The sequence below is a fragment of the Drosophila takahashii genome, chromosome 2L, assembly GCF_030179915.1.
Source record: "Drosophila takahashii strain IR98-3 E-12201 chromosome 2L, DtakHiC1v2, whole genome shotgun sequence".
Classification (NCBI taxonomy): Eukaryota; Metazoa; Arthropoda; class Insecta; order Diptera; family Drosophilidae; genus Drosophila; species Drosophila takahashii.
This window is the reverse complement of record NC_091678.1, coordinates 28,644,460-28,671,997: the sequence shown is the minus strand read 5'-3', so window position 1 is coordinate 28,671,997 and position 27,538 is coordinate 28,644,460. Positions and strand designations below refer to the sequence as shown.

General features: G+C 38.7%; 1 protein-coding gene across 1 annotated transcript in view; it reads right to left on the bottom strand.

Annotated features, from left to right (window-relative positions):
* Positions 1-21,257, bottom strand: part of smal (smoke alarm) — a 40,444-nt gene extending 19,187 nt beyond the window's left edge. The window contains exons 1-2 of the mRNA XM_017137162.3: positions 20,680-21,257; positions 2,912-3,156 (exon numbers count right to left, since the gene is read on the bottom strand). Of these exons, the coding sequence (XP_016992651.1) occupies positions 2,912-3,128 (217 nt within the window). The 5' untranslated portion in view covers positions 3,129-3,156; positions 20,680-21,257. The remainder of the gene's footprint in view (positions 1-2,911; positions 3,157-20,679) is intronic.
* Positions 21,258-27,538: the final 6,281 nt, after the last annotated feature.

Sequence of the window (27,538 nt, the reverse complement as noted above, 5' to 3'; positions counted from 1 at the left end):
GTAGGTCTAATATAAAAAGCAGCGCAATTACACTCCTACGATCTTGTAATGTTGCAAGCTGTACAAGGCGACACCTAGCACCATAGGAAGGAGTGGGATCACGGAATCGGAGGCTTTGAAGGGCGAAACGGAGGAAAAGCTTTTGCACTCGCTCTACCCGACGAATGTACACAAGTCCAGTCGGGTTCCAGACAAAAGCCGCATATTCTAATTTAGAATATATATATATATATACATGGCATATGCTTTAGGTATGATGTAGTTTATATGTTCAGCGAAGAGAAATTTCGAATCAAAAACAATTCCTAAATCCAGGCACTCGTTTTTTGTGGCAAGGAGATGGGAATTAATTGAATACGAACAGATAACAATATTTATACGCTTGCTGTATCTTACTAAAAAGCATTTTGAAAAATTTAAAGGAAGCATATTTCGGGAGCACCAATTACCTAATCTATTTAAGTCATTCTGGAGGAGTAAACAGTCTGAAGTTGAATTAACGGACTTGAATAATTTGAGGTCATCTGCAAATAATAGAAACTCAGAATCAAGTATGGAATTACTTATATCATTTATAAATAAAATGAATAGAAAGGTCCCTAAAGCACGGACTTGAATAATTTGAGGTCATCTGCAAATAATAGAAACTCAGAATCATGTATGGAATTACTTATATCATTTATAAATAAAATGAATAGAAAGGGCCCTAAAGCACTTCCTTGAGGGAGGCCAGACATTGCCACATACGGGTTCGAAAAAACCCCATTATTTTCCACTTTGTATTCTCTATTGGTTAGGTAGGACCTAATCCAATCTAAGATTAGAGAGTGGAATCCCATTTTTTTAAGCTTAGCTAATAAAGCAGTATGACAGACTTTATCAAAGGCTATGGCAAAGTCGGTATAGACTACGTCTACTTGGTGATGATTCACAAAAGAATTTATGCAGAAGTGATTGAAGGTTGCTAAATTAGTGGTAGTCGATCGTCCTGGCATAAAACCATGCTGGTTAGGGGTAATAGAGCGACCCACAAGAAAGTTTAGCTGCCTAGCCACAATGCGCTCAAACATTTTTGAAATGTTACTCAGCTTGGCAATTGGTCTGTAATTAGATATGGAACTTTTTACACCTGATTTGAGAATTGGGGTCACTGTAGCTAACTTCCATCTATGAATGAACATACCACTGGAGAGAGACTTATTAAAAATTATTTTGAGGGGGTCACATAGAACATCAATACAATTTTTTAGAATAAAGGGAGAAAGGCCATCGCAATCCATACGTTCTGAGTCATTTAAGCTCGCAGCAGCAATATGGCTGTCAAAGTCGGACACAATTAGATTTCCTATTTCCTATTCCTATTCCTATTTAATAGAGAGTCGATGGAAAGAAGGGTTTCATCATCATTCCAGGATGAAGATGGCTCGAAATTGGATGAAAAAAATTTAGCAAACAAGTTAGCGACCTCCAAGTCCGAGGAAGCCATTTCACTGTTAAGAGACATGTGGGAAGGAGTCAGAAGTCAGTGCCTGACTTGAAGATTTATGCACTCTGAAATGTTTTTTTATTTAATTTTTTTTCGATTCGAACACGGTTTTAGTTAGTTGTTAAAAAAAAAATATGTTTTAATATCAACGTGCCTCTTCAATATTTATTTAAATTCTTTTTTATGTAGGGTTCAGTCTATCCTATAGAGTAGTATATTTTCCTGAATGATACACTCAAAGTTTTCCCATCTCTGTTGGACGTTGTAGCTTCTAGTGCATTCACACTTGATTGGGCTTGATAGCCAGCTACGCAAATGAAGAGCGAAGTGCCTGGGTGCCTGGGGGCATGGGCCAGGTTAGGTCAAAAGCCAGCTCTCACACCCTAAATCTGAATCCGGCTGCGACTCCGACATGCACTGCATATTGCAAGTGCATTCATTTGGAAAATTGTTGCATGTTTTGCTAACTCAACTCACATCGATGTGTCTAGCCCCAACAACAACAAAACAATAAAGTGCTCCTTTGGCATGTGTTTGCTTTCCGAGCGGAGCAGGGGATAAGTGCAAATATTGCTAGGGCTACAGCAGCAGTCGGTTCCCAGAGTTCTGGGACCCCGAAACGAACATGTTTATAGATTCGTATTTATGTATTTGGCCTGCTTGATTAACTATAAATATTATAACAGAAAGATTTCATTTTGGTAGGATGCTGGATATTGTGGCAGAGGCAAGTTGAATGTCTCTAAAGTGTTCGAAGATTTTAGAACTTTGTTTGCATAGCATAAATCTAATGGGGTCTATTTTTGTCTATTTACTCTTTCCTTCATCTTGAATAATTATTGTAATGAAATTCCATTCGAAAATCAATGGGAATTTCTTCTGGGCCACTGCCTTGCCTTTACCCAAAAAATTTGGTAAAACTTTAATTTTTCTTCCTATCATTGGCAACCGTCTATATGGTATGGAGTTTATGAACCGCTGACATGCTATGGCCATTGAAATGGGATGTAATCGTAAGCCATCGCGCTATGGCTTCATCACAGCAGTCTTCCATACTACCACACTATGCCTTAAATGCGGCATAAAAATGTCAATATGCCTATTAATGAGCTGTAGCTGAAGCTGCAGCCTCAGGCCGAATCAAACGGCCGCAGGGGCAAGTCAAAGAGCCACAGGGTGGCTCCACAGGCGAATGAGGATGCTGCAACATGTCCAGTTGAGGACTCCCCACGGAGCAGTCTTCTGGTTGGAAGAAACCAAGAAACCAATGTCAATTAAAAAATAAAAGACCCAAGTACGTGGACAACCTTTCAGCGATATTCATCGGAGCGTCTTTTATCTAGGCGGTCATCTTGATATATTTGTGAGTTTATATCTTTTGACTTTTCGACTCCCCATTTAATGAAATCATGGCTTCGCACTCACCGATATCAAATGCCGTCGTCGTCGGCGCGTTGAGCATTAAGCAACCGCTGGTAATCACCAGCGCCCAGAGGCCGAGCGTCCATCTCCATCGGGGGGTGCGGACTGGAGGGCGGGGAGCAGCGGCTGTGGGTGGTGAGCGGGTTGGGTGGGAAAGGCACTGGCGGGAGAGCATGCTGATGTTGCTGAGAGTCGCTACTTTTGACGACGTGTGCTTCATAGCGGTTATTGTAAAGAGGCAGTGAGATCTGCAATAAATAAAAAATATATGCATATATAAAATCAATCGTTATAAATTACAGAATAAAGCGCCATTCCTGGCTACTTCCAGAAAAAAAACAAAAGTATAAAAAAAAAAGTATATATATGGAATTATTTTCATAATACCCTAATAGCTTCGGGAAGCCGAAGATTATTAACCTGGTAGTTTAAATAATGCCAGTTTTCTGTAAACGTCGTAAGTTTGTATTATTTGTATTTGTATATTAGCTTCGGGAAGCCGAAGATTATTAACCTGGTAGTTTAAATAATGCCAGTTTTCTGTAAACGTCGTAAGTTTGTATTAAAATTATTTTAATGAAATACGACTTTTTGGGTTTATTTCAAAATGAAAATTTGTGTCCCTTTGCTTGAGGCCGTGGTAAATATTTTTGAGTTTTAGTGACTTAGCGACATTCATTTAGAGCCCCGAGATAGAAAATTTTCGTTCCACAATTTAAAAAAAAAAACAAGAAAGGAAGATAGTTTCGGCAAGGCGCAGCTTAACCTAATTTGTACGTTAAAGTATTTTTTGTAAAGCAAAAACAACAAGAAAAATATGAAAAAAATTGATTTTTGACTTTGAAAGAGTGCCTTAACCAGAGTTTTTGAGATATTCTTTGTAAGTTAGGTTCAGAAAGTTTCTACATTATTTCTTAACAAAACAAATTTGGTTTCATAAAAATCGGTCCTACACAGCGACCTGTGGACGATCCGCAGCTGGGCTACTTTTTTTAAAAAGGGCTTGACAAAAAAATTCTCACGGTCAGTTACATGGCCTTTACTACCTTTTTAGTCAATTTATATCCTTAAATATGTTTGGGAGTCATATTTTTAAGGCCACGTATAGACTTGTTTAGCCATTTTAAAGCCATTATTCCTCAAATCAAAGTCAATTATTAAAGTCCCAAAAAGTAATAAAATGTATCTAGAATTTGCAAAGCTGAAAAACATTACTTGTTAAATTCTTTAGAAAGTTGATCAGAACTATTAAAATAATAGGTATTTTTTATAAATGTGCAAATAAATGCTATTTAAATCAATGTAAGCACCGTTACACCTAGTGACTAAGTCGTCCTTTATACACCCAGAAAACAAAATGGACTAAAAAGGGGCCTAATTACCTAAAATTTTAGGAAATATGGCCAGAAAAACGCGCCAAGGCCATGCATTACCTAAAATGTTGTCCATGTGGACTATATTTTGTACGCAGTCTTGAATTTATTTCTGGTAATGGTTACCTAAAAAAATGGCTAGTGGACTAGATTTTTAGGTCAGAATTACCTAAATATTAGGTATTTAAAAAAAAGTTGGATTTTTACTATTGATAGTAACATATTTGATTATTTTTATTGCTTATATTGTATTATTCGGAAAAGCAAATATTTTATCTTTCTGAAAAAACAATCACTTTATTTTGTCCTCGGTGGGAATCGATCCCGGGTCTTCTGCGCGAGAGTCCAATAGGCTAGCCTCTGGTCTACGGAACTACTTAAAGGCCCTGCGGCAAAACCAAAGCCTGCTTCAAGGGGCTCAGGCGAATTCTATTTTTAGAATAGGGCACTATTACCTTAAAAGTAGGAAAATAGTCCACGTAGGTATTGATTTTATATATTGAAACTTTTCCATCACTAGCTTTAAGAAAAGTCTAAAAAATTTTTTTACATTAAACTTAAAAAACCGAATAATTTGTTTATTAATATTAGGGACCAATATTTGTATTAAGTTGTGAGTGATAATCGACTTTAAATTATTCCTAAATTTTAGGTCTTATGGACCAATTTGAAGGTTACGATGGCCTATAAAAATCTCTTTAGCTTTACATAAAAAGTAGGAACATAGTCCACATGCTAATATTTTTAGGTAACCCATTACCTAAATCTGAAATTTTAGTCTATTTAAATTTTTTAGGTCATACGTTACCTAAAAAATAGTCCCACATTTCTCTGGGTGTATATACTAAAAGCACCGCTTAACGAGGATAAAAACTAGTGACGATCGCACCTTCAACATACAAAAGTACTGATATCAACTCTTAAATTAATACATTTCCCAAAAATATATCATTCGGCATATCCTTTTCTGACCGAATACCTACACAGGCATTGGTTCTTGCAGCGTGCGAATTAGAAAGTGTATTCTAATGAATAATCATTTATTGTATCAAAGAGATTTAAGACATTTTTTCAAATTTCATTAGAACAATTATTTTATATTGGATTAAAAAATTCACTTTTAAAAATTTTCTAAGCAAGAAACTGAAATAGATTGCTGTGTTACAAACTTTGGCCTGAAATCATAATACTTTTTTCAAAGGTATCAAAATAGTAAAACGTTGGGATGCTAATTAAAGCGCTTAACGCTGAATTCTGGTCTAATTTAAATTCATAAATGTAAGCGATATTGTGGCACCCGTTTAGGTGAAAACTCATAATTCATCTATTTTTCTTCAGCATGTACAGTTTTCACTTCAAGAAAAAGTGCTTAGTTATTGCATCGTTCTGCTTTAACTGTTCTCGAATCAAAAACTTAATTGCCGCCAGAAAGGCCAAAAGCCTGCCAAATCCGCAACAGCCTGAAGTCATCGTCTCCGTTGAATTTTTTCCCGGTCGACTACGGCTTGAATGGATGCAAAGTGAATGTGCGTGACGAGCAGTAGTCAGGGGCGGGAAGGCCGGGGGATGACTTTGTGCTTTTCATTAAACATTATTTCGCAACAATTTCTGCTTGGGCAGACATATGAACAGTGCCAGGAGAAATGCCAAAGAAAGCGGCCACAGCAAACAGACTGCCTGTCATCCTCCGGCTGGTTATCCATTCACCGACGACCAAGCCAGTTTTTGCTTTATTTTAACACCGGCTAGCCGGGGAAAACCGGAGCACAGGGCCACCGGAGCTTCAGGCAGAAGCTCCACGGTAAACTTATTTAGCTTATGCAAAGCGTGCGGTAGAGTTGTGAAAGAGGCCAAAGGTAGGGCGGAAAAAGGCCGAGAAATAATGAACATGCCGCCCGGCCAGTCACCCGGCAAAGGGACATTCTTGGCTCTATGTTTGTGTTTAGTTTGCAAATTTCTTTGATGTCTTTTAATTTTAACGGGCCCGGATTTAGATGAGGTGCCGGCTGTCCTAAGTAAAACTCATTAGGAGCGAAAAGGGGCCGAATTCGGGGAACTGTGGCCTTAGTACCGGAAGTAGGACTCTTCCATATTAGTCGATCGCCCCAGAATTTATCGCATTGCTTTTAGGTGTGAAGCATACGGAATGTGCCTGGTGCCCCGTCTTTGTCGTTCTACTGATTCTAATCTAATAAATGCGAACATCCAGCTTGTTGTTGGGGACCAAAGGTAACCCTATCTGCCTTTCAGGCATGCAAAAAAACCGTCTGCGTCATGTGGCCATTTGTCACGCAGCTGATGTTGCTGGACTGCCAGATACGGACCCCAGTACCAGCTCAAACTGTGCCCAGCCACTCCCCCATGTGTGTGCTTCCCGGCTCTTGTCGATAACTCAGTGCTTAATTGCTCATCTTTCAACGTCCAGGCTCCGTTCCCTGTGGTCCAACAACAAATTGGAAAAACTCTCCGAGACCAGAGAATGCCTCAGAAATTCTGGCTGTCATAGTTGCAACTTGCTGCAGACTCACGATGTAGGTTAAATTAATAGTGACACTCGCCGCTGCACCTGGCGGTGCTTTTTGATATTTGCCTGGCAGGCGGCAAGTTTCCTGCTTTTCGACCCGACGGCAACTTCTGCCTCTCCCGCTCGTATGTTTGTTTGTCTGCATTTTCCACTGGCGAATATTTCATAAATCGAAATGTACAGTTAGTTAATTACACGCTCAATTCGCTCTAAAAAGGTGCATTAGCCGGACTCTGGGACCACAATTTACGGTGCTTCTCGCAGTGAGATTTATCGCATAATGGTCATGTAATCATCATGCGAAGAGAGGATCCAGGGAGACTACTAAAACGATCATGGAAGGTGGCTGAGGTTAGGAATCTTATCCGAAAAGCCGGGAATTAAGAGGTTATCCGAAGTCTTCAATTCCCTATGCTAAATTCCTTGAGGTCTGATGGAAGCGTCATCAATCAAAAAAGTTTCCATTTTAAGTGTCAATATATTCCCAGCGAAACTTCCTTTGCTCCCCCCAATTGACAGTCTCGAAAACTAAAACAAATTGCAGCTCGAGCGCCAAAATTCAAACATCAAACTGTTCGCTTGGCGGACTTCCTGATTAACTTGAAAAGGAGAGGGCTACCGAACAAAGAGGCAAGGCAACTGCAAATTCAGCGAATTACAAAAATACCATAAACCAATTGATTAATTGATGAAGCACTGTTTTCATGGAAACGAATCTGGAGCGAACATCAGACGTACTCGAACATACATACATACATACTCGTAGTAGTAGACCACATGGCCCGACACAATTTGCATAAATCGAAATACAAAAGCGAACTTACTGCACTGGAAATCGGGAGCACGAGATATTTATCTTGCTCTGCCCACGACGCTCCGAGTGTTTGAATAAGTGTCAAATTAAATTGATCAATTAAGCAATTGACGAGCTGGGATGCTTTCGACGGAGTGAAAAACGCAAGCGAAATGCACTGCCGGATTTTCCTGAAGAGGGGTGGGGCTCAAGGCGACTTTGCACAAACAACAAGTGAAGCAAATTGTGCAGAATGGGTCGTATTGGGCTGCGTTAGATGTTCCTGGGGGTCGTAAGTTGGGCGTTGGATGTTGAAGGAGACTCTTGCTGGTGACAATTTCTGTCAATTCAGCGACGCTAATCAAGCCAGAGACAGCACAGCATTTAAACAGGGTGTATTTAGGGGGAGATAGCTGCAGTAGCTGAAGTAGACAAATTGGCTGGTATTGCGGGGGGCGGGGGCGGTAGCTGGGAGCCAAAGACATGCGGGCGAGTTGCGCATCCCAGCAGACAGCCAACGTCATATAATCCATCAGCTCGGTAGACAGTTGCAACAGAAGCAGCAACTCGACTTCCCCCTCAGTTGTAATCAAATCAAATGACATCGCAGACATGGAGGCAGAGTCAGCAGTAACTTTGTTGGAGCCCAAACGGAAGGCAGCTGTCTAACCAGGCCCAAGGACTACAACAAAGCGCAACTCGTTCCCGCCACTGTCACATTCGATGGCCAACACTTTTGATGATTTAATAATAAATGGAAGCCACGAGTTAGATGCGTATACTGGATTCACTAGTGCAAGATCGAGAAGACCTTTAACTCCCAACGCAGCATAAAAAACACCGTTTTTAAAGACCCGCCTTCGATGGAAATTTGCATAGCAGTCGCAAACCAAAGACAGTTGACAACATTTTTATTTGCTGCTGTCTGGCAAGGAAGTCTGCCTTCCCTGTGCGACGTATTTGTCTATTATTGTGACAGGCCCAAAGGACCTCAAGAGCTCTCGACGATGCGAGACGTTTGAAGGGCCGTCGAAAACCCATGGCAGGCAGACCGAGACTGGGGGTTTCGGATTAGGGATCTGGGATCAGTGACTCTTAAAGCCCGTTTCTATTGATTTTCGACCGGCACCCGACGCCCAGTTCATTAAAGTCACATCAGGGGCGGCTGTGCCAGCCACTTGCCGCCCACAAAACCTCAAATAGACACGGCTACAACTGCAGGAACAACAAACAAACGGAGCGCCCACAAATCAACGCCTAACCGCAGGGGCGTAGGGAAAAGGGGTAATAAAGTGGGTAAGGAGGGGGTGGACCGAAAAAACGAGACGCCGCCATTTTGTCTGTCCCCGTCGAGTCGGCCATTAAATATGCAAAAAGCAACATGCGAAAAAAATGTTGCATACTTTTAGTTGCTGCGTCAAACCGCAAAAAGGCAGCAGAGTCGGGCGGAGCGAAAGCGAAACGAAAAGCTCCCAACAGGAAGCCGGAAAAATAAACAGAGGGAAGAGGAAGAGGGGGAATAGCTGGTGCCTGCTCTTCCGCCGTCCTCCTCCGTCCTTTATTCCTCTCCTCTTCTTCTCGCCTTGCGCTCCTTCGCGAGCCATTCATTAGCATAGACATAGAGGAGCAATATTGAATTTCTATGTCTGTGAGAGTGAGTGCTAGTGTGTGTGAGGGCAGTGGGCGTAGGCGGAAGGGGCTTGCGAGGTCGCAAGGTTGCGAAAAAATGTTTCACGCTTTGGTGAGCTGAGGAAATCACAGCGAGGCAGTGAAGCGTGAGAAGGGAAAGGCAGGCGCAGAAAGGAAAACGCAGTGGGTATGGGTCCTGACAGGCTCAAGCAGCGCCTTGGGATCAAATTAGTCGAGTTTTTTGAAAAAAAAGTGCGGCAAATTCTAGACTTTATGCATGATAAGTGGAGAGTAAAGTGTTCGAGAAGGGATTGGAGCTCGGGGGCAGTCAAAACGCTGGGAATATGAGAGGATACAGCTGAAGCAAGAGCCTGATGGGCAACGGCAGCTCCGATAGTCGTCACATGTCAGTTATACAAACAGGAAGTTGAAAATGAGGAAGCGCAAGGATATTGGCAAAAGCTACCCAGGGGATGGGCTAAGAAGGTAGAGTGAAAGAACGAGAAGGACAGAAAACGTAACTCACAAAGAACGGGAGTTGAAACAAGAAGAATTCAGATGGTTCAGGGAAGTTGGAAGAGGCCCTTTGAAAGTATACTCGGTTGAACAGTATAATTAGGGACCATCGTACTCCCCAGGTTTTATTTATGTTGCAGGGATTGGAACCCATTAAATAAAGTAGCAGACAATCCCTGAGGACTTAAATATAATATATTATTTAAGATGTTCAAAGTATAAACTATAAAGGCGGACTTTATCATTATGCTAGCCACACCCACATTTTAAAACATCCCTCGGAAGAATTTCCGACTAGATCATGTATGTGCCTCTTTTAGAATTTCTAACGGACTCGAAGAGATTCACAGGGAGTGGAGGAAGTGGAGGGCTTCAAAGCGGATCTCCTGTCTGGCTGCCTCTCCCTCATTCCCCCCTGTCGGACTACTCAGGTCTGTCAATTGAAGGAGCTGGTTGAACCGAAACATCGCCGGTCGTCCCATACAGAACACATCCTGTTACCCGCTTTGTCTGCGGTTTGTCATCATCCACATTGTCATCGTCGGCTGCGCCGTGTGTGGGCCTGTAAGGGAATTTTTATGAATTATAAGCCAGGCTTCTCCTCACAAAAAACCCATACGGCGGAATATGTAAAAATGCTTTTTGAAAACATTTTCGGAGAAGGATGACAGCGACAGCCAGCGACATTGACAATGAGGCGGTAGTAAGTGGCTGCCAGGCGCTCGCAACAACAAAGCGCTGATTGACAGGAAGGCGCACTAAAGAGGTTGGGCGAGGAGGAGTTGCGGGACGAAATGCCATTATACAGATGGAACCAGAACGGGTGCATGAGAAGTGGGAGTGAGAGGTAGAGGCAGTCGTTAGGCCGATCAACGGAGCGTATCCAGGACATGTGGGCTGAAGACCTGAGCCCTCGCTCAAGCTCTATCGATTTTCTGAATTATTTTCTGGGACCGCAAAGGGTTCGATATGGAATCGGCCCCGCGTTTTCGGGCCCATTGTGCATATGCAGCTGCGACTCAGATGCGGCCATTCCCATCTTTAACCTTTGTCTTTCGGCTGTGGCTGCCAGACAAATTAGTACCGCTTGATAAAATTTTACTACGCGCTCATTAAGTGATAATCACATCAGAGGTACTTCACCATGATACGTCCTCCCAGGTGTGGGGCAGAGGATGCGAGGTGAGGTCATCATCAGTTAAGTGCTAATTGTAACAAAGCCACCATTTCACAACTAATTTTAGTTTCTCAAATCATGACTAATCATTGTGACTGTCGGTTTGCTTGTACTTAAACGCAATAAGCTTTCAGACTGCGACCCAAAAGTTAAGTTTTGTTCGGTGGGTTGGGGGTTCATTATTGAAAGCATGCAAGTACATGCGAGTAATTCCAGAAATTGTGTCATAGACGTTCCGTTTGACCAGACCGGAAGAGCGGTTTTTTAATGGTACCCGGAACAGGGCGGCGAGTTGGAAAGCCAACGCTTGAGGTTCTTTTGCGGGTTTAGCGGTTTGTAAGCCAACTGTCGCCTATTTAAGCAAGACCTTTTTTAGACGTAAATCATAAAAAAATCATGTACGAAATAAGGAATTTTAACAAACAAGTTACCAAGCCAAAAATAAGTCACAAGCAACACCAAAGAGACAGCAAAATGCAACAGAAAAATATTTATGGAGTTATGTTATGTTAAGTTTTTAGAAAGATAGATATTCTTCGGAAACGACAAATTCTGTTCCGAATAATGTGTTTTTTCCGGTCGATTTACTCTATTCCCGAAACTTAAAAAAATGTCTTGCAAAAGTTATCGTATTTTAGTGGAAGTTTATGGTGACTATGCTTTAACTGCTCAGAAACGGTTTGCAAGGTTCGAAAGTATCATCTTTGATTTAAAAGTCTAATAACCAACAAAATTTAAGACCCGTCCCGCAGAATATATTATCACCCCAACAAATTAGAAGCTACATTTCAGCTTAGGCTAAATATTGCAAAAGTTTATCTCAAATTGATTGTATAATTCTTACTTCATTACATTTTTAACAAGTTTGTACAAAAAATTAAAAAATGTAATGTTATTCAAACCATTAATGTACTTTTGGCTTTTCTTGATAAAGCTTAGATTCGCAAACCAATTTGCGTTGTTCTGCATCTGGAGCGTTAGAAATTTGTTATGAAAAGCCCGACAATCTTCTAATTTTATGAATCCATGTATTTTGGCCAGTGTGGATCTAGGATTTGGATCCAGTTTTCATCATGTAAATTCTTAAGAAATTGCAGTTGGGTATTATTTGTACAACAATACAACTAATAACGAAATACCCAAATCTTCTACATTTTTATTTTCTCACCAATAAAACGAAAAAATTAGAATTTGGATGGATTCAAAATTCACTAAGCTAGTTTTTCAAGATCCATAACATTTTTTGAGAACTATTTTGGTAATTGTTTCTTTTTTTTTCCTGACTGTAACCCTTTCCACAGGAACGAGAAAGACTGCTCTTAACCCAGTAACCCTTTCTGTGCTTTAATTAAGCAAACATGTTGTCCTCTTCACATCAGCCCTCGAAATTTCACTGAACCGAACCCCATGATGACAAGTTTTACTCGGAACATTTCAGACACCTGACGTGTGGCTCTCAATGAAATTCTGTTGAGAAACAGGCCGGACCTTTTGATGGAATAGGGGGAATATCTACCCTGCACTTTCAAAATTGAAACGACTAAACGAGAACTTAGAAGTATCACTATGGACGGCAGTCCATGTAGTGACGAAGCGCACCAGGAGGGTGTGCGAAGGCGACTACTATATATACACGAAGAAATGAAAATCTACTGTGATGGTCCGATCATAATGAATGATACACCTATCGAAAGGTATTGCGAAAACTAACAGGATTGCATACCAAGACTCTAAGAAAATCAATTGGCTTGGGAGAGAGAGCGGTGAAAGTAAAAAAGTGAATATTTCGAAATTTGGAGCTGTTGGGGCCGGTGGGCCCAAAATTATTACACGACGAAAAATTATTACACTCGTCATTAAATAGACTTTCTAATATTTTCTCATTCGGCACGCTGCAATAGAAAATGCCTGTGAAGGGAAAAAGGCTGGAATATTTTGCTAGGGCGGGCCGAATGAGAAAATATTAGAAAGTCTATTTAATGACGAGTGTAATAATTTTTCGTCACAAATGTTGATATCAGAACTTTTGTATGTTGAAGGTGCGTTCGTCACTAGTTTTTTACCTCGTTAAGAGGTGTTTTTATTTGATATATCAGACGTGTTGAGTACGAGGAAAGTCATTGCATGTGTGACAAAACTTTGTCAGCGATTACAGAAGTAGACACTTACTAATGAGCAAAGATTCGTCGCATATGAATGTATGGATGTGTCCTCAGTTTGTGTATTTGGCAACTTAGAGCCTAATTACCAAGGCAAATCATTTGAATCGCCTCTTTGACTGCTGAAACTTCCCGCATTTTGGTAAACCTGTGGGTTGGGCTGGGCTTGCCTTAAGAATGGAAGTGGAACTAGGGCTGGGCCCGATCGTGAGTCCGTTGCAGCCCGACTACGGCTAATGACGCTACATTGTTTCGTGATGCGTAAAATGTTTGGATCACACTAAGTCCACAATCGACCATGTATATTTTTGGAATGACCAATCGGCAGCGACTCGCCTCAATGCCTCCGACAAATCGACTGAAAGACATAAACCCCTTAATGCATATAGTGTAATTATTCAGCGATCAGGCAAGGGCCTAGGAGTATGCGGGACCTGGTCCTCGAGTTGATTGGCGGCGATACACTTCCGGCGCGCATCAGAGGGCCAATTCTCCGTCTTTCAAACTCAAATTTAATATGCTCCGCAGCGACCGTATATTTGCGCAGTGAACTGTAACCGAAAGTTAATTAGCTTGACTTGTCCTTGTCGCAAAAGTCACATTTAGGGGCACGCCGGGGATATTTACATAAAATATCGAAAGTATTCTTCGAGAACACGGACAAACTTCAGGGCCAGAGATAGGGGTCACCAAAAAAGAAGCCAAGCAGGAAATCTTAATGGTTGTGTGGTCCGGCTTGGGAAAAGTGTTCAAAGTGTGAGAACACAATCTGGATAGAAGAAAACTGATGTATAGCTTCAGAACAGAACCACGGAGGGTAAGAAACTCAAAGAAACTGGGTTGACAAAAATGAAATTTTGGAAATTTTTAAAGCGGAATCGTTTGCCCATCTTTTGCCCATGTTTGCCCACCAATTAGTTTTTTTTGTCTACGTCCAGTTTTAAAACTGAATATTTAAAAAAAAAAAACGTTTGCCCACCCCTTAAAACTAAAAAATATTGACTGCCCACCCTTTAAAACTAAATATTTATGAAAAGAATCGTTTCCCCACCCCTTAAAACTAAAAAATATTGACTGCCCACACTTTAAAGATACATATTTATAAAAGCAAACGTTTGCCCGCCCCTAAAGCTACATTTGGTTTACAATTAAAAATTGCTTAGAATTAGTGTAAGGGGTGAAAAAACGATTAATTCTCGAAAACTGGACGTGGGCAACAAAAACTAATTGGTGGGCAAAATTGCAAAAATTTCATTTTTGTCAATCCAGCTTCTTTGAGCTAGGGTGAGACACATCTGAGAGCAATTTCCCAATAGTTGCAACTTTGTACTTTTCATTTCATTTGTTTTCATCAGCAATTTTTCTGACTTCTCTTCCTTCTTGCTGTCCACTGGCTAAATTCTTGACAGCTTGAAATATTGTGGATTCTTTAACACACTCAACTTTTTCAGAACTAATTAGGCGCCGCACCAGAGGGAAAAATAATGGGGGGAAGAAAAATGCCGAAAGCCTTAAGTTGCGTTCTTTGAGCTTCCAAGTCGAAACAACGAATTTTGCCCGCACTCTTGTAAGATATTCTACAGGAATAGAGCTGGCGCCAAGATATTTCCTAAAAAATTCTCACCAATACCACAGCGACCGAAACGAGTACTACTTTGAGTAACCGAAACACTTGAGCGTTTTTCACAAGTACATAACAGCACCAGAAGTAATTATTTTACACGTTAAGACAAAAACCCGAAGTAAAATATTAAAAAGAAACCAGCACAGGCCATAAAAACCTCTCCAACACACCAAGGCAAAGGGGCAGCAAAAAATTATTTCTGCCTGCGGCAATGTATACCTGCTCCAGGGAGAGGTAGACCAGAAATTGAAGAAAATGTGGCACCTGTGCGCTGTCTTTGTATATGTATCTCTAGTTTCCTCTGTTTCTGTTCGGTCTGTTCTTTTGTGCACCGCCTTCGGTGGCGAGCCAAACAAATAAACTTGCGGCCAAGTTATGACAGTCGACCGCTGCCACCGTCGAGGGCCGCAGGAAACATTATTCTTAGTTAGATACTAATTAATTAGGGGACGCGGAGGAGTAGGAGCTGGTTGGGTCCAATTCGGTGGCAGCCATGTGGGCAGCGACAAGATCTCGTCGAAGCAACAAAAAAATGCTCAAAATGCACACGAGAATGACACTTCTTGGGTATAAATTTTGTTGATTGTTGTTTTCCTCAGCCTCTGAAAAATGACCTGGGGGAAGCGATGTTAACGGAATGAGGTTAAACGGGAGTTGAATAAGAAGAAGAAGACACTAATATAAATTGAAAAACGACGGCCGAGTTTTATTAATAAAAAAATTTTAATTATTCCTTGGTACTGTAATTTATATTTCAATCAAATATTTTATTTATAAATTTATACGATTTCAGTTATTGTTTTTCCTTAAATCATTTAATGTTGGCTTGAAATCAGTCCGACTAGAAAATAGCTGGAAAAGAAATTTCAAAGTGGACAGGAATATTTGCAAGATTTATAGCGAGAATTATTAAGGGGGAAGATACATATAGAACAGTAATTTTTTCAGGTTTTTCGTGTTGTTTTTTTAACTAATAAGCAATTGTGCTGGGATTTCGTAACTTGGAATGTTGAATACATTGTTCTTTTATAATTTTAACCAATTTTTATTTTTTTCTAACTTAAAATTGCGGAAGGAAGCGTTTCCGACCCTATAAAGTACATATATTCTTGATCAGGATCACTAGCCGAGTCGATATAGCCATGTCCGTCTGTCTGTCTGTCCGTATAAACGCTGAGATCTCGGAAACTACAAAAGCTAGAGGTTCGAGATTTCCTACACATATTCTTGGGCTTCCTACGCAGCGCAAGTTTATTTCAGCCGAGCGCCACACCTTTAAAGATTTCCGAGAAGTATAAATGCAATTTTGTTGTATATATTTATACCCATCGAAATGTAGAAGACATTTTTCAAATCGGACCATTCATTAAAAACTTTTGCGCAATCAAAAAAATGGTATATATCCATCTCTCTCGCACTCCCTTTAGCCGAGTGTCGGGTATAAGATAGTCGGGACAACAACCCGACTAAAGCGTTCTCTCTTGTTATACCCTTGCAGAGGGTATTATGATTTCAGTCAGAAGTTTGCAACGCAGTGAAGGAGACGTCTCCGACCCCATAAAGTATATATATTCTTGATCAGCATCACTAGACGAGTCGATCTAGCCATGTCCGTCTGTCGGTCTGTCCGTCGGTCTGTCTGTCCGTCCCTACGCAAACTAGTTTCTCAGTTTTAAAGCTATCGGCTTGAAACTTTCCCAAAAGTCTTCTTTCTATTGCAGGTAGTATATAAGTCGGAATCGACAACTATATCTTATAGCTCCCATAGGAAGGAAACGTTAAAAAATTCTATCTTCGGTGTTTTTTAAAATAAAACCTTTTACTCTTGGAAATATTATTTTTTTAATATTTCCGAATTTTGAATAAAATATTTAAAAAATTGGACGACTATATCATATAGCTGCCATAGGAACGATCGGAAAATTAATGGGAAAGTAATAGGAAATAAATTTTAGCTTTTTTGGTTTTTATTGTATTCCCTACTTTAGGACATGACTCTCTTTAAATATTTCCGAATTTCAATTTTAATTTTATCAAAATCGGACGACTATATCATATAGCTGCCATAGGAACCATCGAAAAATTAAATGCAAATTGAATTATTAGGAATGATCTGCAAGCTATATGATATAGTGATCCGATTTTTTAAATATTTAATTCGAAATTCAGAAATATTTAAAAAATAATATTCCAAAGAGTGGAAGGTAATATTTCAAAAAACACCGAAGCTAGATTTTTTTAACGTTTTTTTATACCCTTGCAGAGGGATGTGCATAAAGTTAGCAATGCAACTTTTGAAATGGCAAATTTTTTTCTATCGACAATTTGCCGTTATTTATCCGTAAATTATTCGTGAAAGAAAAAAATTTGCCGCTCAATTATTTTTAAAATTATGAGATGTTCTGCTAAGTTGATATCAACTTAGCAGAACACCCCCACTAAAGTTCAAACTTTCCAAAATCTTTTTTAATGGGAATTTGCCGTTATTTATCCGTAAATGATTCGCGAAAGAAAAAATTTTGTTGCTCTTGTTTTAACATTTAAAAAAAAAAAAAAACATAGTTGTTCTGCTAAGTTGATATCAACTTAGCAGAACACCCCCACTAAAGTGCAAAATTTCCAAAATCTTTTTTAATGAGAATTTGCCGTTATTTATCCGTAAATGATTCGCGAAAGAAAAAATTTAGTTGCTCTTGTTTTAACATTTTTTTTTAAAAAAACATCTCATAATTTTAAAAATAATTGAGCGGCAAATTTTTTTCTTTCACGAATAATTTACGGATAAATAACGGCAAATTGTCGATAGAAAAAAATTTGCCTTTTCAAAAGTTGCATTGCTAACTTTATGCACATTGCAGAGGGTATTATAATTTCAGTCAGATGTTTGCAACGCAGTGAAGGAGACGTTTCCGACCACATAAAGTACCTATATATATTCTTGAAAGTTTAAAATTTGACTTTTACAAAATTTTTTAACTTTTCAAAGGGTGCTTAATGGGCTAAGAACATTTTTGTGTCATTTAAACGGAATTGAAGTGCTCTTTCTATAGGTGCTAAAAGTTTATATTATAAGGTTAAAATATGTATTTCTATTTCGATTGTGTATTTCTAATACACAAGGAAGGTGTGTGTCATTATGGTATAAGTTCCAAAATAGGTCGAATTTCTTCGTGAAACTTTCATGACACATTTTTATAAGTTATTCTAACAATTTAAGTAATAAAAAATATTTAGTTCTTATTAATTCTATATGTATTTTCCCCTTTTTTAAAATTTAAAATATTAAATTTCGTACTTTTTTGAATTTCTTCTTATATCCTCAGCTCATATCCACCCAATTGGGCCAGTTTTCATTTAATTTTGAAGTCAATAGATCAGAGCTTAGCTTTGTCAACGGCTGTATATTTCGTAAAAACTCGAAACAAATTTGTTGAAAAATCATAATGGGTACAAACTTAAAGTTTACCTCCTACCGAATTAAACAAGCCGAGTATGACCCACAATTCATGGAAAATTGGATTTATGGTGGATTTTTAAAGTTCGGATTTTTCAACTTTTTTTGATCGACAGAGCCCAAATTTAAGTTTTATCAAAGGCGGCGACATGTAAACAAAAACAAGAGAGAACGCTACAGTCGGGTGGGTGTCCCGACTATCTGATACCCGTCACTATAAAACTTTGATTGCGTATACCTTTTTAATGAATGGTCCGAATGTAGAAGACATTTTGATAGGTATTTTTAAAAACTATAAAATTGCATGTATATATTTTTACAATCTTAAAAGATGTGGCCGCCAGACATATTTTAAAATCGTTTATGACGATCGTGGGCGTTTAGGGAGGGGGCGTGGCACCTCGATGAAACAAACTTGCGCTGCATAGGAAGCCCAAGAATATTTGTGGGAAATCCCAACTTTCTAGCTTTTGTAGTTTCAGAGATCTCAGCGTTCATACAGACGGACATGGCTAGATCGATTCGGCTAGTGACTTTAAAAATGAACGCAATTTTCTGCTTTTATACACTAGGGGAGAGCAGTGTAGTTGGGACAGTCGTCTTTCTTAGATTCCAATAAAAAGTTCGTTATTATTTGATTTTTAATAACAAAAATTAAAAAAAGAAAAGAAAAATGCTAAAAAAAACAGAGGTAGCTTTGTGCCAGTACATTCGTTTGACATTAATGAAAATGTAAATCGTCCAAAAAGCCTTTTAGATTTAGTTGCAATGTGGACCAAAAACTTTAAAGAGGCAAGAGGAAGACTAACTAAAATAGATTAAATTAACAAAAATAATCAAAATAATAGTTTCATAAAGTTGAGTACCTAACACAGACCTCTGCCCTATAAATATTAATTTGTCGGTAAGTATTTCTTTTCAGAAAGACGACCACGACTGTTGCATAACTTTTGGGTAATATCGCTACATTTTTTAATCCGTATTTTAAGCGCAGCATTGGCTTTCGACAATGGGCATATCTGAAAAAAAAAACAAGAGAGAACGCTATAGTCAGGTGCCCCGACTATCAGATACCCGTTACTCAGCTAAAGGAAGTGCGAAGGAGATGGAGATAAAAACTTTGATCCGCCGTAACTTTTTAACGAATGGTTCGATTTAAAAAATTTCTTCTACATTTCGATAGGTATTGATAAGCACCATAAAACTGCATTTTTACTTTTCCGAAATATTGAAATTTTTAAAACGTATATAACCGATTGTGGGCGTTAGAGGGGGCGTGGCACCTCTTTGAAACAAACTTGCGCTGCGTAGGATCTCCTAGAATCTGCATGCAAAATGTCAATCCTCCAGCTTTTATAGTTTCCGAGATCTCAGCGTTCATACAGACAGATAGACGGACAGACGGACAGACGGACAGACAGACGGACAGACGGACATGGCTAGATCGACTCGGCTAGTGATCCTGATCAAGAATATATATGGTTTATAGGGTCGGAAACGCTTCCTTCTACCTGTTACATACTTTTGCACGAATCTAGTATACCCTTTTACTCTACGAGTAACGGGTATAATTATATGGAAAGCGTACTTAAACACATCCCATAATTTATAAAACATCTCATAATTTTAACTTTTTCTATAATTCCCCCGTACAATCGACCACGAAAATTTTTTCAGCGATATTATAACAATAATTGTGCCCGAAACGGCGCCTCAGGCAGATTGAGGAACGCACCCGCCTGCTGCCAACTTGTTTACACAAATTTTAATTGGTGTAATTATGATTTTTACACGAAATTAATTATGCATGCGCGGTTGCGGCTGCATCTTTGCTTCTCGTGGTTACGTCCGATATCCAACCACGAAGAGACTCAATCCTAATCTAAATTTTATAAACCATCCCAAGTGGCCAAGAATAATCATTCAAGGTATTTACAAAGAATAAGGGGGAAAGCGAAAGTGAGGTCTGGGGAACTTTAATTGCCAAACATATTTCCACTTAATTACCTCTGAGATCATCAGAAAATTATGAAATTCAGGGGGCAGAGACCCAGCCTCATTGCGTGTCTAGCGAAGTGTGATGTTGCCAAAGACTGTAATTGTGAGGAGAAAGATCTAGATACATAACTGCATCTGCGAGATAACAATCTGTGCAAGAGCCGTCGGTCTGACCTGGCTGACGATGCCGCCGCTTTTCTTGTAATTTATAAAATACAGCAGATTAGTTAGATTAGCCCAAGATGTTGACAGTTTGACTCTTTCTTGATTTGTGTGAAATAATTTATGATTATGAAGGGGATCGTCACAGTTAACGGGTTAAGAATAGAATCTTAGCGAGATATAATTTGTATATTTGTGTATAAATTGGGTATATTATTGTATATGCATATGTATTGTGAAATACTGTTTACTAATTTTAATGTTTTCCGAAAAGCTTAGTCACTTTGATAGTAAAAGTAAAAATTTTACTTATCTTAAGTTTATATCCTAGCAATTTGTTGCCTTTTTCACTATCAACTCACCTAAATATTCCAAGTTAGACGAATTAGATGATAGTTGACTTAAGGTGTATATTGATTGTATTCCGTTTGTAGTTTGTCAAAGAGCGTAGCAAAAAAATATATAATTCTCAAATTCCGAGAACTGTTCACTGGGGCACTAGAAGATACTCTATCTTTTGGTTTGTTTCGATATGTTTAAGCACTCCTTGGGCATTTTCTCAGGTAGCACATTTCACACACTTTGCCGCACTTTGCTGCATGCAGCCGCAGGTGCACAATTGCCGCATCTTGCAGTGCCAAACTGCACTCTATATCCAATTCGAATCTCTGCACTCGCGATGCGCGCTCCTCTCGGATCGGATCTTTCGGAACTCCACGAGATGGCTCCAGCCGATTTATTTGTCCCGAACAGGGGGATTCTATTCGATTCGCGACCGCGCTGCGAGGAGCCAGCCTTGTGTTGTTGTGTTGTTCTTGCGAGCGCTGGGATGAGACTGAACAATTGACAGGGGAACGGCGACTGCGACTGCGATGGGACTCCTTTCTACTCTTGTAACGCGCGGAACGAAGGTCGACGAGCGATTGAATCCGCCGAGCGGTGTAACTTGCAGCGCACCACTCAGTTGCATGTAATGTGTGGATGCTAAGAGAGCGCTCGAGAAGCGAGTTTTGTTTCGTCGAGTTGAGTTGCGCGGACTTACTCTTCGACGGCCTCTCTTCTGTGGATTCTGTGCGGTCGGCTGCTTAGGTCAACACAAAGTTCGGATATGCAGCAAAGGACCTGTGAATATTTAAAACTATTATTGAACTGTTTAAAAAAACACACAATTGAGTTGGAAGTTGCTCTTCTGTATTGCACCTTGGTAAAAGAAAACCGATAATGTAGGGAACAGAGGTTTAGCTTACCGAATTACTGAACAGTTCTCCACCATGTTTGCTTTCTGCCAGTCTGCCAGACTCTGCAATAGGATACATTTACCTGGGCACTTCACCTGTCCAATTTCTCTCTCCTAATGAATCCCCTAACTAGAAAGAGTTTTCGCGTATAAGAGTTTTCTTTGCCATCTGTTCCGCTGGCCGAACGAGTAGAATCTGAGAGAAACAAAACAAGAGCGAATTTAAACTGTTGATTTGTTTTTTTTACTTTCCCCTCCTTTTCGTTACGCCCGGTTTTCCCGGCGAATTCATCTTGCTGTCGAAAATAGAAATGGTGGACTTCCGCCAATCGCGGACACTGACGAATTATAATAATTGTATTTAAAGATATTACAAATACAACTTGTGATAATGTGTTAAATTACCAGAGCTCAGTACAATTGGGATATCTACGCAGAAAATTTCCATTCATTCACAAATGTAGTAAAAACAAAACATAAATTTTAGCTACAACACGACAAAGCTGTATTACAGCTTTTCGGAAATATTTTTTTTGTTTTAACCATTAACAATTTTTTTTCTGATAACACTTACAACCAAGACGTTCCCAAACGAATGATGGTATATTCAATTCTGTGTTGGACCCCTGGAAAACAAAATATTTAAAGATGGCTTCTTTCTTGAATTCATTGGTGATTTTCGGCATTAAAAAGGTTGAAAGTGTTTTGGCTTCCGACGGCCCAAAAAACATGCAAGATTTTTAATTTGCATCGCAGTGAAGGAGACGTTTCCGACCCTGCAAGGTATAAGTTTGAAAAGAAAGTAAATGTCGGTCAGTATAACTTACTGCAGCAGTTGCAATCGTCAACTAATCGCCAGGGCAACAGAACGGTATACCGTTATATACACTACTGGTCAAAAGAATAAGTACACACGTTACACCCTCACTTGCTAAGAGATATCTCTATAGTTATTGAGGCCAGACCTCCCAAACCTTTTTATTTGGAAAGGTTATTCTGATCTGCAATATTTAAATAAACAATGGATACAGTAAAACCTGTCTAATCCATGTTAGCCCTACATTTGTGCGATAGGTCGGTTTTGGTGTGGTCAAAATAATAAGTACACTTGTGTTACTTATAAATTTTAAAATATTAAATCTAGAATGGGGCTACGGTTAGTATTTTATCTTAAGTTAGGATCATGTTTATAAGAAGTCTGGGCCAATTGGACGATCCAAAAAGTTTCCAAGCCTGGATTTGGTTATTTCAAAGTCATCATCCATGCTAAAATCTGATTTGCAGCTTAAAAGGAACACTTAACACTTAAGTATGGCTTGTGATTCCCTAAAATTTCCTTAAAAATACTACTCTGAATAAATAAAACCGATTTGGAAAAAAATGAGGTGTAAGTACTCATTATGAAACATATCTCATTTTTTTAGTCGTTTTATCTACTATCAAAATAAAATTTAAAAAATTAAGAATTTAAAATTTAACTATTTTTTTTTAAATTAAAACCGCATGTAACTTTTGTTTTTTCTTATTCATTTCCCCTTTTTCCTTATTTTTTACGGTGTAAGTACTCATTTTTTTCCAAACGGTTTTATTTATTATTACAGTTGATTTTGCCAAGTTTTTTTTTTGTGTGTATGGAAAGAGCACTTCAATTCCGTTTAAAGGACACAAAAATGTTCTTAACCCATTAAGCACCCTTTAAAAAGTTAGAAAATTAGACGATTCCTTTTTAAAGCCAAATTTTAAACTTTTTTCCTGGGGCTTAAAACAAAAATGTTTTGATGCAAAGTTGTTCCCCAATCAAAATTAATAATAACTGCAAAAAACAAAATTTCAAAATATTTTTCCTTGTATTTTTTATGATTTTTTGAAAATAGCTATTTTAGCCGCTTTTTCTTCCTTTTCATACAAAATTTTGCTGAGATGTCTCCATTCAAAAAATCATAAAAAATACAAGGAAAAATATTTTGAAATTTTTTTTTTGCAGTTATTAATAATTTTGATTGGGGAACAACTTTGCATCAAAACATTTTTGTTTTAAGCCCCAGGAAAAAAGTTGAAAATTTGACTTTCGCAAAATTTGCTCACTTTTCAAAGGGGTCTTAATGGGTTAAGAACATTTTTGTGTCATTTAAACGGAATTGAAGTGCTCTTTCTATAGGTGCCAAAAGTTTATATTATAAGTTCAAAATATGAGTACAGTTAACATTAAAATTTGTGAAAATACTTTTGACCACCCCTGTATATAAAATATATAAAACAAGAAAGGAAGCTAGCTTCGGCCAGCCGAAGCTTATATACCCTTGCAGATCATTCCTATTAATTAACAAATCGCAAAAATGTTCAATTTTCTTATATTTCTCATTAATTTTCCGATCGTTCCTATGGCAGCTATATGATATAGTCGTCCGATTTTAATCAAATTAAAATTGAAATTCGGAAATATTTAAAAAGAGTCATATCCTAGAGTAGAAGATAATACAATAAAAACCAAAGAAGCTAGAATTTATTTCCTATTACTTTTCCATTAATTTACCGATCGTTCCTATGGCAGCTATATGATATAGTAGTCCGATTTTTTAAATATTTAATTCGAAATTCAGAAATATTTATAAAATAACATCCCCAAAAGTAAAAGGTAATATTTCAAAAAACACCGAAGCTAGAATTTTTTTAACGTTTTCTTTTCCGATCCTTCCTACGGGAGCTATAAGATATAGTTGTCCGATCCGGTTGGTTCCGACATATATACTACCTGCAACAGAAAGAAAACTTTTGGGAAAGTTTCATCCCGATAGCTCAAAAACTGAGAGACTAGTTTGCGTAGAAACAGACAGACGGACAGACGGACGGACAGACGGACGGACAGACGGACGGACAGACGGACAGACGGACAGACGGACAGACGGACAGACGGACATGGCTAGATCGACTCGTCTAGTGATGCTGATCAAGAATATATATACTTTATGGGGTCGGAAACGTCTCCTTCACTGCGTTGCAAACTTCTGACTGAAATCATAATACCCTCTGCAAGGGTATAAAAATTCTTCAGTCTTTTGCTCCCCCTTACTGTTGCACCACTTGAAAAGTTATGCTTTTTTGGGTCCCTTAGGGCCGTTTTCTCGTCCGTTTGTTAAATTTAAAGTAAGGTTAAAACCTTAAAATCGTATGGGAAATCAGAGTTTTAACCCAGGCGGACGAGAAAACGGCCATTAGACTTAAAAAAGTTATCGCTTGACCACCTATGGTCTTAAACAATCCGTTATTTTCTCATTTCTGGCCATGAAAAAAGATACACCTGTTCCTTATTCATGCAAGTCGACACGTCCGTTTGCACGATATATATCTTTTATTGTAATCTTTCTATACACAAAAAAAACTTGGTAAAAAATTGTCAAACAGTACACAACCACAAGGGCAGGGAAGGGCTTTGCCATCAAAGTGGAACTGTGTACTTTAATAATAAAAAAAATCGGAGGTGGGGGTGTTAATATGGCACGTCCCATAAATTAAAACTTTTTTTCATGGGTGATCTGACTCCAAGTGATATCAATTGATTAGCCGCACTCAAGGAACTCGTTGTAGAATTCTCAAAATTGTGTCACCGATTGTTCAAACATTCAAAAGTGGCAAGAACAAAGGGCCTGATCAACCAGTGCGACCAATCAATCAAATGTTTGCCGGAGCTACCACAACCTCACAAGCTCTGCGATACCATCTACAAGAGCCCCTACGATAATTCTTCACGGATCAACAAACCAGACGGGTCTGTAAATCACCTATATTGTCGAGCAGAACTGTAACACTTCATAATAATATGTCGTTTTGGCGTTTGTAAACCAAATGCATTTTAAAACTAGAGAGAACGTTATAGTCGGGTGCCCCGACTATTAGATATCCGTTACTCATGTAAAGGGAGTGATAAACACAATAAAACTGCATTTTTACTTTTCCGAAATATTTAAATTTTTAAAATCGTATATAAGCGATTGTGGGTGTTAGAGGGGGCGTGACACCTTCTTGAAACAAACTTGCGCTGCGTAGGAACTCTAAGAATCTTCATGACAAATACCAATCCTCTATCTTTTATAGTTTCCGAGATCTCAGCGTTCATACGGACGGACAGACGGACCGAAGGACATGGCTATGTCGACTCGGCTAGTTCAGGGTCAATATATATATATATACTCTATAGGGTCGGAAATGCTTCCTTCTAGCTGTTACATACTTTTGCACAAACACAATATACACTTTTACTCTACGAGTAAGGGGTATAACAAGAGAGAACGTTGTAGTCGTGTGCCCCGATACTATCGATACTATCAGATACTTGCTACTCAGCTAAAGGGAGTGCGAGGGAGATGGACATATGAAACATTGATTGCGCATAACTTTTTAATGAATCGACCGATTTAATAATTTGCAAAACCCTCAATTTTACTTTAAAAAAACTCTTTAAAAATGCGGGCGCCAAAGGGTTTTATAGGCGTAAATGTGGGCGTTGCACTCGTTTGAAGCAAACTCGCGTTTTATAGGCACTATTAGAATCAATGTGAAACATTTTGACCCTCTATCTTTAAAAATGTGGTTGCAAGAGCAACAGATTTAGTTTTTTCAAAAAAGCGCCAGCTATTGGGAAAAACTTTATTTGCTCCTTACTTTTTAATGAATGGTCCGATTTGAAAAATGTTACTCTACGACTAATGGGTATAACAAGGAAGAAGAATGACTATCAGATGCCGTTACTCAGCAAAAGGAAGTGCGAGAGAGAAGAAGGCATGCATGCAGCAAGCAACTGCTTGCACTGCTAGAATTCGTAAGTGATTAGTCCAATTTGAAAAATTGCTTCTACATTTCAATACACCCAAAAAACAACTTGGTAAAATCAACTGTAATAATTGTCAAACAGGCCCCAACCAGCAAAAGTGTCAATTCTACTAAGTAAATAGTCATTTCACAACAACAAAATACACACAATTAGCAAAGACACAAACCCAAAGCAAAAACAAAATACACGTAACTATTTTAATATTTACGTGACTATCTTTATTGGTCAATTTTACCAAGCAAATTTTTTTGTGTGTAGGTATTAATAAACACATACAAAATTGCAATATTTTTTTCCGAAATCTTTAAAGATGTGGGGGCCAAATACCTTTTAAAATCGTTTAAGTCGATTGTAAACGATAAAGGGGACGTAGCACTCTGAACCGTCATGGGACTCCAAACTTTCTGGCCTCTATAGTTTCCGTTTATACAACCGGACAAGGCTACTTTAACTCGGCTAGTGATCCTGACCAAGAGAAAATATATTTTGTAAGGTCGGCAACGCCTTCTTCTACGTGTTACATACTTTTGCAAAAATACAATATCCTCTTTAACTCTACTAGTAAAAAGTAAATGTTAAGCAACTGCTTTTAATTACTTATAGGTTTTGCTTTAATAAAACATTCCATTTTTGTATGCCCTTTCCCTTATAATTTTAAAACAAGAGAGAACGCTATAATCGGGTGCCCCGACTATCAGATACCCGTTACTCAGCTAAAGGGAGTGCGAAGGAGATGGATATAAAAACTTTGATCCGCCGTAAATTTTTAACGAATGGTCCGATTTAAAAAATTTCTTCTACATTTCGATAGGTATTGATAAACACAATTAAACTGAATTGTTACTTTTCCGAAATATTGAAATTTTTAAAATCGTATATAAGCGATTGTGGGCGCTAGAGGGGGCGTGGCACCCCTTTGAAACAAACTTGCGCTGCGTAGGAACTCCTAGAATCTGCATGCAAAGTGTCAATTATCTAGCTTTTATAGTTTCCGAGATCCCAGCGTTCATACGGACAGACAGACAGACAGACAGACAGACAGACAGACAGACAGACGGACAGACGGACATGGCTATATCGACTCGGCTAGTGACCCTGATCAAGAATATATATACTTTATAGGGTCTGAAATGCTTTCTTCTAGCTGTTACATACT